This window comes from Sceloporus occidentalis, unplaced genomic scaffold (genome assembly GCF_023333645.1).
Source record: "Sceloporus occidentalis isolate IW3139 unplaced genomic scaffold, rSceOcc1.0.p SCAF_45, whole genome shotgun sequence".
NCBI classification, from domain to species: Eukaryota; Metazoa; Chordata; class Lepidosauria; order Squamata; family Phrynosomatidae; genus Sceloporus; species Sceloporus occidentalis.
The window spans coordinates 4,043,095-4,053,801 of NW_028317025.1; the positions used below are offsets into that span (position 1 = coordinate 4,043,095).

The window sequence follows — 10,707 nt, forward strand, 5'->3', positions numbered from 1 at the left end:
TAATAGGTCTACCGGTATTGCCATTATTATTTATTATTATTATCCTTTATTTATATAGCGCCAACAGTTTACGCAGCGCTTAATACAATACATAAATTCAAGGGATATGACAAGAATTGACAGACTAAGACAAACCGATACATTTGGTGGAGAGAGCACTGCTCGCAAGCTTACAATCTAGAGGGAAATGGGGTGACAAACATAAGGCATAGAGAAAGGGTGAGAGGTAGTGTGGTGGTTGTATCGATGACGAGGAAGTTCTAGCAGCTAAGATGGTATGCTTCTCTGAAGAAGTGGGTTTTTAGATGTTTCTTGAATGTCGGGAGGGAGGGTGAATGCTGAAGGTTCCTTGGGAGTAGATTCCAGAGATATGGGGCAGCTCGAGTGAAATCTTGTAGACGGGAAAAGGAAGAGGTGATGAGTGAGGAGGAGAGCCTTAGCCCATGGGAGGAACGTAGGGATAGAGTAGGAGAGTATTTGCTAATGAGGTCAGAAATGTACGGAGGAGCAGTATTATGGATGGCCTTATATGTCAGTACCAGGATCTTAAATTTAATTCTAAAGGTAATTGGGAGCCAGTGGAGGGTTTCACAGAGGGGGGAAGCAGAAGAGGAGCGACGTGCAAGGAAGATGAGCCTAGCAGCCGCATTTAGGATAGACTGTAGACGAGAGAGTCGAGACAGTGGAGTGCCAACCAGAAGTGTTGCAGTAGTCAAGACGGGAAATAAGTGAATGAACTAGAGTTTTTGTGGATTCTTGGGTGAGGAATGGGCGGATACGAGAGATGTTTTTTAGGTGCAAGCGGCAGGATCTGGCAAAGGACTGAATGTGAGGGATGGAGAGGTTTGAGTCAAGGATGACCCCAAGGCATCGGGCCTGGTTAGTAGGAGAGATAGTCGTGTTGTTAATGATGATAGAGAATTCAGGGAGTGGAGTGGAGATGGAGGGAGGGAAGATAATGAGTTCAGTTTTAGAAAGATTACGTTTCAGGTAGTGTTGTGACATCCATGAGGAAATAGCAGACAAGCAATTGGTAATATGGGACATGAGAGATGGAGAAAGATCAGGAGAAGACAGGTAGATTTGGGTATCATCTGCATATAGGTGATACTGGAGGCCAAATGAGTTGATTAGTTTGCCAAGAGAGGAAGTATAAAGAGAGAACAGCAGAGGGCAAAGGACTGAACCTTGGGGGACACCAACCGAAAGTGGAAGGGGTGATGATGTCTTGCCAGAGAAGTTGACAGAGAAGGAACGGTTAGACAGATATGAGGAGATCCAGGAGAGAGCTGTATTTTGAATGCCTATAGAAGCAAGTGAGTCTAGAAGAAGGTGGTGATCAACAGTATCGAAAGCAGCAGAGAGATCCAGTAGTATTAGAATAGAGTAGTGACCTTTTGCTTTGGCAGAGAGCAAGTCATTGGAGATTTTTGTTAGAGCTGTTTCAGTAGAGTGAAGGGGTTTGAAACCAGACTGTAGAGGGTCAAGGAGGGAATTAGAGGAGAGGAAGTTAGTGAGGCGATTGTACACAATCCGTTCAAGCAGCTTAGAGGTAAAAGGAAGCAGAGAGATAGGGCGGTAGTTAGTCAAACAGACGGGATCTGAGGAAGGATTCTTTAGAATTGGTGTGATTAGCGCATGCTTGAAGGCAGATGGTACAGTTCCAGATGATAGAGAGAGATTAAATAGGTGGGTAAGTGATGGACCAAGGGATGGACATAGAGACTTTGTGGGGTGTGAAGGGATGGGGTCGAGGGGACAGGTTGTTGGGTGAGAGGAAGAAGAGTGGCTATCTCTTCTTCGGTTGTAGGGGAAAAGGCAGTTAGTATAGTAGGAGTGGTGGTGAGTGGTGTAGGAGGGAGTTGTAAGGAAGAGAGGTCTTTTCTAATAGTCTCAATCTTCTCTTTGAAGTGGGTAGCAAGATCTTGGGCAGTGAGAGAGGTTTGTGGTGTGGGTGTGGAGGGACAGAGAAGGGTTGAAAGTAGAAAAAAGGCGTCCTGGGTTGGAAGAAAGAGAGGATATGAGAGTGGAGAAGTAGAGCTGTTTGGCGAGAGAGAGGGCAGAATTGTAGGTGTGAAGCATGAATTTATAGTGAGTAAAGTCTTCGCTGGATTTGGATTTTCTGAAGTAACGCTCAGCCGCGCGGCAGCACTTCTAAAGAAACCGGTTAACAGGAAAGGCTTAACATGGAAGGTAAGAGAGGTTCAAGTGAGGCTGACAGTTGGGTAATGGTATTGTCTGGTAATGGCCTACAAGTATGAGGTGAGCGCCAGGCCCGGACTGGGACAAAAAATAGGCCTGGGCATTTCAGACTAAGCAGCCCATTTTTATGAAAAAACATATATGTACATACATATACATAATACTTGGTCATTCAACATGGGAAGCCTGAAGCCACAATTTAGTACAACTAATCCTTTAAAAAAATATTAGAGTAAATAACACAATACCTTATCTTTTCCACTAAATGATTTCAGGTCCTTGAATGTTTTGTCCCCTGAAGTCACTACAAATTCAGGAGGGCATTTTATCTCTGGATAAGTAAAAATGAAAAAGTTCCTACTGTAAAGTAAGGAAACAGATAAGCAAACACACACACCAGGACATGCTTTTCCACACCGACACCCAGACACACACACCAGGACAGGCTCTGCCACACCGACACCCAAATACACACCAGGACAGGCTCTGCCACACTGACATCCAAACACACACACACACCAGGACAGTAAAAAAAAAAGAAGAAATGGTTCAGCACTCAACTCCCAGGAAGCTGGGAGCTAACAGGAAAAAAGGGCAAAACAAAAACAGAAAGCATAACAAAAATAGCAACGTTTGGCCGAAACATTGCTTTTTTGTTTTGCTTTCTTTGAATAAAGTAACCTAAGGATTGGAAGCTGATTAGAGTGCTGGGGTTCTTTTCTGTGTTCAAACACACCAGGACAGTCTCTGCCACACCAACACCCAAACACACGCCCCAGGACAGGCTCTGACACCTGAACACACACACTAGGACAGGCTCTGACACCCAGACACACACATCAGGGCATGCTCTGACACCTAGACACACACACCAGGACAGTCTCTGGACAGGCACACCGACACCCAAACACACCAGGACAGGCTCTGTCACACCGACACCCCTACACAAACACACACCAGGACAGGCTCTGCTACACTGACACCCACACACACCAGGACAGGCTCTGCCACACCGACACCCAAACACACACACAACAGGACAGGCTCTGCCACACTGACACCCAATCACAAACACCTGGACAGGCTTTGCCACACTGACACCCGCATCCGGAGGGTTTCCACGGACGGTTTCACTGCGCCTGCCTGTGGCATCTTTGCCCCCAAAACAGCTTGCCTGTGGCAACTTTGCCACCAAAACAGCCTGCCTGTGGCATCTTTGCCACCAAAACAGCCTGCCTTTTGCATCTTTGCCCCCCTCTTACACATCCATGCTATCACACACACATATTCATTCACTCTTTCACAAATATTTATTCACTAATTCACAGATAATCATTCACTCATTCAGATATTCATTCATACATTGATACTCATTAATTCCCTCATTCAGATACTCATTATTTCCCTCATTCAGATACTCATTTACATATACTCATTCACAAACATTCATTCACTCACTCCTTCACATATACTCATTAATTCTTTCATTCAATCTCACATACTCCATACAGCCTCCCTCACACCCTTACTTGAACTAATGATGTACGCGCCGCTCGCAGACTAATGCAGATCTGCACAGGGGAAGCAGACGCGCAGCAGGGTCATGTGACGTACGTCACATGGTTCCGTTGGATTCCTGCGTCCCCCTGGCGGTAGAAGAGACGCTGCTCACGCGCGTCTGCCAGGTAAGTAGCGGGCCCGCTGCTAGAGTTGCGGGCCTGGTCGCAGTTGCTGCGGGCTTAAGGGTCAGGTGCCCCTTTTGCCCTGCATTAAGGACGACCGCATAGGCCCATTCGGTCCGGTCCTGACTGGGCCTATTTTAAGGTAGGGGCCTGGAGCTGCAGCTCCATTAGCCCCTAAGTCAATCCGGCCCTGCCGTGGCCCGATGGCCAGTCCGGGCCTGGTGAGCGCTGTAAGTTTGTCTTGTTAGGGGTTAGCACTGGAGAAAAGGATAGAAGGTGGTGGTCAGATAGAGGGAAGGGGTAGATGGAGAAATCTGAAAGGGAGCATGATCTGGAGAAAACCAGATCAAGCGAGTGTCCCTCGAGTGCGTAGGGGAATTAGTCCATTGAGAGAGACCAGAGGAGGATGTCGGGGAGAGGAGTTTGGAGCTAGCAGAGTTGTTAGATATATCTAAAGGAATGTTAAAGTCACCCAGAATAAGACAAGGCATATTAGGAGAGAGGAAGAAAGGGAGCCAGGCAGAAAGGTGGTCAAAGAACTGCGAGGTAGGACCTGGAGGGCGATATATGACAGCAATTTGAAGTGAGAGTGGAGAGAAAAAAAAACAGTTGATTGCGGGGAACATGAAGGTGGGTATTGCAGGTTGTGAGGGCTGTAATAGAGAGTGTTAAATAGTGTTAAAGTGGACGGGGGCAGTAAGAGGGCAGATATAGGAGATAAGGGGTTAGTGGAGCAGAAAGATAGAAAGTAAAAGAATGTGCAAAGTTTTCAGTGAAATCTGTTCTCTACCTTTATTAGCCATATAATTGGGGTTTTAGTGTCCTTTGATAATACCTTTATGCTTTCTCTTGTAAGTCCTGACCCGATAGAGAGTAACACCACACACAAACCCGCTCCCAAAATGCAGCTTCCTCAAATCTATATCTGATGATACCTTTATTTAACCCCTTCGCGACCTTTGCCGGTTCAGGACCGTTATGACATGAAGGTCACTAAATGACCTTTGACGGTCCTGAACCGTCAAAAAGTAAAATAAGCTTAGAAAGTGATCAACGATCACTTTCTTCGCTTAAACGGCGTTACTGTAATGCCTCTATGTCGAGGCATTCAGCAAGGCCGAGATCGGCATCGGGGGCCATGTCTGGCCCCTCCCCGAGGCGTCAACAGCCGGCGGCAGACGCCCGTTTTAAAAAACTTAAATGGTGTCGCTGGAATGCCTCGATCAGGAGGCATCCAGCGACACCAAACACTTACCTCCGGGTGGGCTGTGACCGCTCCGGAGAGCGGTCACAGCCGCAGCTGCCGGTGTTCTTCGCCATCAGCAAGATGGCGGCCGCCCTGTAAAAGAAACAAACAAGTTTTTAAAGTTCGCTAGATGGTCTAGAGAACTCTGGCTCCACTTGCAGGTTGAATACAGGTACTGCATTCAACCATGCAAGTCAATGGAGCCCAGCTTTCTAATCACAATGTGATTAGTAAAATATTCAAAAAAAAAAAAAAAAATATGGAAAAAATTTAAAGTGCTAACATTTAAAAATAATTATACAGTGATCTCACTAGATGAACCATCCAGTACCAGCAAAATGTGTTAAAAAAAAAAGTATTAAAAAAATAAAATAAAAAAATAAAGTTTATTATTTTGAGCAAGTGCTAAAATTTCTCAAAAATCTCAACAAAGAGTTAAAATAAAAGCATTTCAAATACCCAAGGGGTGTGTAATATAAAAAAAAATGGCTGATGGGGTAAATTGGAGTGGCTGAGCTCAAAGATGTAGGTACAGACTTTCCAAAATGGACAAAAAAAGCGCACTTCCCAAATGTGGCATTTTAAATCTCAAACAACACGACAAATCCATGCATGTCAGGTATCACTGCACTCAGGAGATGTTCCTGAACACACATTGGGGTGTTGTTTGACAGTGGCATATACCAGGACCTGTATATCTATAACTAAAGTACAATTTGTGTGAAAAAAAATAAAAAAAAATTACTATTACAAAGTTTGACAAAGTGTAGTTGTATAATTGGTGCATGGAAAGGGTTAAAATAACAGCATTTGGAATACCCTGGGGTGTCTAGTTTTCAAAAATATATGGTTTGAATTGGTTAAATTGAGTTAACCGGCTTCAAAGATGTTCCAAAGAGGAGATGGAGGCAGACTGACCAGATTTGTTAAAAAAGATTTGGAAATCATAAAACGCTGCTTGTACTTATTGCCCTATAACTTACAAAAAACAGCAAAAAAACATAAAAACATTGCGTATTTCTAAACTCAGGACAAGTAGTAGAATCTATTTAGCTAGTTTTTTTATTTGCTTTTTTAGGTGAGTAAAAGATTTTTCAAATAAAAGTCATAAAATGTGTTTTTTTTCAATTTTTCACCATGTTTTTTTTATTTTTTTTATAGTAAATAAGATGATACGACCAAAATAATCTTTCTGAAGAAAGCCCATCTTGTCCTGAAAAAAACAATATATAACTTATGTGGGTACACTAAATGGGTGAGGAGAAAATTACAGCTGAACACAAGCACCACAAAAGTATTAAAACAGCCTCGGTCCCACAGGGTACAAAACGAAAAATGAGCCCGGTCCTTAAGGGGTTAATAGAACAGCCTGTTCTTCCAAAGCAGCATTTGCTACGTGTTGCCGTACATTTTTATTGCAAAGTGCTTTATATGAATTATGTTTTCATATGGCATGACTGCCATTGTATTGATGGCTTTATTATCCCTTCGAGAGCCTTTGAATCCATCAACTAATATTTAAATTTTTTCTCTCTCCTGTATTTGTAGGGGAATTTATACTTTTTTTTTTTTTTTTTTTTTAAACTATTTGTCTATCCTATCTATTACATGTTGACACACCCCTATGATGTATTGCCAGTGTGAAACTACTTGGTGCTGAATACATCGGTTTCATGACCTTGAGGAAACTGTTATGCAACGTACAACTGTGTAATAGTTTCTGCTGCCTCACATTGGTTTTGGTAAATACATGGATTTGCCAGCTACCGTAAAAACTCAATGTGCCATTATCAAGTGGCTCTCAATAATCAAATCTATGTGCTTCTAGAAGTGCATTTGAGATGACTAAATGTGTCTTCGGCCCGCCCCCAAATATTCTGTGCGTATGACTTGTTGTTATTTATAGATACAAAAAAATGGAGGATTATATATTCAAATGAAGAATATAAGTGGCCACTGAATGGTCAAAATGGGAGGATTTAAGAAATATCTGAGCCATTTACAAATAATGGATTGCAGATTATGGTAATGCTATGTTATAGTATGTTTTAGAGAGAAATAGAGTAGTTCCATTCATGCGCCTAATTTAAATATTCTGAAATCATATTCTTTCTCTTGCAGGTTGGCAAAGGCTTTCTGCTCAATGGCAAACACTCCGCTCGCATAGCAGTCCTACTCCAGCCGCAGCTCAGTTCACATATGAAGGCAGTACTTTGTCTGGGGTAGATATTGAACTAGTGGGATCTGGGTACAGGATGTCCCTTGTCAAGAAAAGGTTTGCAGCAGGTGAGGGACAGTATCTGGTCTCATTTTGATTTAGCGTGCTAAATTCCAATTGAGCAGTTCACTGTATAAAACCCTTTAAGATCAACAAGCATCCTTACTTTGCAGCAACACACCAACTGTATCTCACACTACTGTTTTGCCTGTTGTTTTCCCCATTATTAAGAGTCTTTGTTTTGTAGGAAAATATATTGTTTGCTGAAAAAAAGATGTCCTTGCCTTGCACCAACATACCCCTTCAACAATCTACTTCTGTCCTTTGGGCTTTGGACTTCAGATGCCACCGAAAGAAAGATACCCAGTTGGCTGATACTACTGATGCTGGAATTCTGCTGCAATTTGTGAACCTAAAACCTTTGCAGACTCCCACACAGTATAAAGGTTATGCAAGAGGTGTCTTTGTATGATTCAGTGAGCAATAGTAAATATTGGCATGCTGTTCAGGAAGGATTAAAGCACTGTTAATAATCTTTTGTAATACAGGTAGGGAGGACTTGTAGTTTTACATAAAATGGATAATGTTGACATAAAAGGTTTTGCAATATGCACTTGATCAAAGAGATCTGCCATACAGCCTCCTTTGTCTGTAGTGTGAAGCTGGAGAGTATGATGTGATTGTACGTGCGCAATGTATGTATGTACAGGAGTTTTGCTATAGAAGTATAGTGTTCTTAGTGACCTTTCCTGTTTTTTGTGTTTTGAGGGCTTTTATGTGTTGGATATACAAACAGAAAACTATTATAAAAATATATTGTTTGCACAGAATATTAAAGCTTTGTGGTGTATATGTCTCTGTGGTTTAAACTCTGTATTTACAGCATTCTGGAGACAGTGTACTCCACCTATATTTGCTTAGACACATGACCCTTGTATTTTCTCTCCCTATATGTAGACTTCTTTATAGATGGACAGACTAGAAGGTGATATACTTTACTTACAAAATAAAGCAAACAAAATCTCAAAACCCATGGTTTCTTTAGTGTTCATATCTCTGCAACTTAGCCCATACCTTTTTAATAATGCTTCTGATCTACTGCCCCACAAAATGTACTAAAATGCACATTTGTGTGGCCTACAACAAAAAGGAACCAGGTTTGAGCCAATATGCACTTGCACTTTGCTGTGGATAATGTGCATGTATAGAACACCCTGTATCTTAATAACCTAGGCTATATACACATGTAACTCTGGGTCAGAGCAGTACCAATGTATGATATCTGTTACACGGTGTAGATTAACTTATTTGGTAATGTTGGTATTACCTTTTGATAAATGTTCTATACTTACACATTATCAGTCAGATGAGGTTTGGGGGGTGAGGTCACCCTAGAGTGGGGGTTTAAGTAGACTTTTTATGGTGACTTTATGAACGGTTAAGAGCAGTTTATGTATTTGTAGAAGATATTTTGAAACAAAGTATTGTATCAAAACACACAGCTATATTTCCATGTCATTCCTAGTAGCAGCTATAGAGGCTTGTGTCCCTGGCTCCAGTACCTACTATGGGAAGCAAGTGAGCTGTTGGTCCCTGCGGCAAGGATCCTCTGGCGGATCTAGTGTTACCATTGGCCCTTGGGCAGGTGGGGCAGTATTTATCAGAAGCCCTGGGCCCTGAAATTGCTGGTTGCGCAAGTCAGCTAGGCTGTTCCAATTTCTGAATTTTTACACCATATGTGCTTCCTTATGCGTCCTGGACCAGCCGCTTCCAGGTTGCCGTCTGCAGATGCTATGTGTGTAGAGGATTTTTCTTGATGTCCTGCAAGTTAGATCCTTATCCATGCCGGAAGCTGTTACAGGCGATCGGACAGCAGAAAGCCAGCTTCTGCTGTCAGTGGGGAGTCCAGGCTGTCAAACGACAGCCTGGTCTCCCGTGCAGCGGCAGGGATGTGTCCCTGACGCTGCACGAAGGGCTGGACGTAAAAAAAAAAAAAAAATACAATAATGAAAAATTGGAAAAAAAAATCCACACCTTTTCTCACTTTTATTTGAAAATTCCTTTACTTGAATCTAAAAAAGCTAATGAAAAAAACTACTCAATAGATTCTATTTGTCCTGAGTTTAGAAATATCCAATTTTTCTATGCTTTTTTGCCTGGTTTTTTTCTTTCTGTAAGTTATTGGGCAATAAGTACAAGTAGTGTTTTGCTATTTCAAAACCATTTTTTCCCAAATCTGGTCATTCTGCCCCATGTGCTGTTTCGTTGAAGCCGGCCAATGCAAACAATATACTTTTGAGAACTGGATGCCCAGGGGTATTTCAAATGCTGGTATTTTAACCCTTTCCTTGCACTAATTCTACTACCACCCTTTGTCAAACTTTGTGGTAGTAATTTATTTTGTGTTTATCAAATTGTACTTAAAGAATGGATGTATAGCTCCTGGTATATGTGTTCAGCAACATCTCCTGAGTACAGTGATACCACCCATGCATGGGTTTGTCTGTTTGGGGGTTAAAAGGCCACATTTGGGAAGTGTAGGTTGTTTTTTGTTTTTTCCCCATTTTGGTTAGTCTGTGTCTATGCCCTATCTTTGAACCCGACCACTCCAATTTACCCCATCAAACCAATCATTTTTTAAAAGAAACCCCTTGGATATTTGAAATACTGGTATTTTAACTCTTTCCATGTAAGGGTTTTTGGGACGATATGGTGTTAAATTTAGCACTTGCTCACAATAATAAACCTTTTATTTTTGGATTTTTTATTTACATTTTGCTGGAACTGAAAACACTACTTGTTCTTATTGCCTAATAACGTGCAGAAAAAAAGTAAAAAAACATAACATTAGTTATTTCTAAACTCAGGACAAATTGTAGAATTTATGTAGCAGGTTTTTTATTTAGCAGGTTTTTTTCATTAGTTTTGTTTAAAGTACGCCACCATCTTGCGAGTGGCAAAATCTCTTGCAGTGGCAGTTGTGACCACTCTCGAACGGTCACACTGCGTTCTGGGTTGGGCAGGGCCGGCCCAAGACAAAATGCCGCCTGGGGCGAAGTTTAAAATGCCTCCCCCCCCCCCCCATACTTACCTCTCAGCAGTCATGTAATGCTGAGCGCCAGAAATGACGTCATCTTCCGGCGCTCAACATTACAAGCCGGCACCAAGACCGAGCTAGAGGGCTCGCAGGGCCCCTGATGCCAATCTCTGTGTTAATGAATGCCTCGACATCGAGGCATTACAGCAACACCATCTAAGCGAAGAAAGCGATTGTTAATCCATTTCTAAGCTTGTTTAATGCCATGACGTGCCAGGCACATTATTGGTTGTTAAATGACCATTTTTGGGTGTCGTGTCTG

At 42.2% G+C, this 10,707-nt stretch overlaps 1 protein-coding gene across 1 annotated transcript in view; it reads left to right on the top strand.

Annotated features, from left to right (window-relative positions):
* Positions 1-7,615, top strand: part of LOC149289491 (F-BAR domain only protein 1-like) — a 72,857-nt gene extending 65,242 nt beyond the window's left edge. Inside the window, exons 25-26 of the mRNA XM_089490544.1 lie at positions 7,252-7,416; positions 7,596-7,615. Coding sequence (XP_089346670.1) covers positions 7,252-7,416; positions 7,596-7,615 — 185 coding nt within the window. The remainder of the gene's footprint in view (positions 1-7,251; positions 7,417-7,595) is intronic.
* The last annotated feature ends 3,092 nt before the right edge of the window (positions 7,616-10,707 follow it).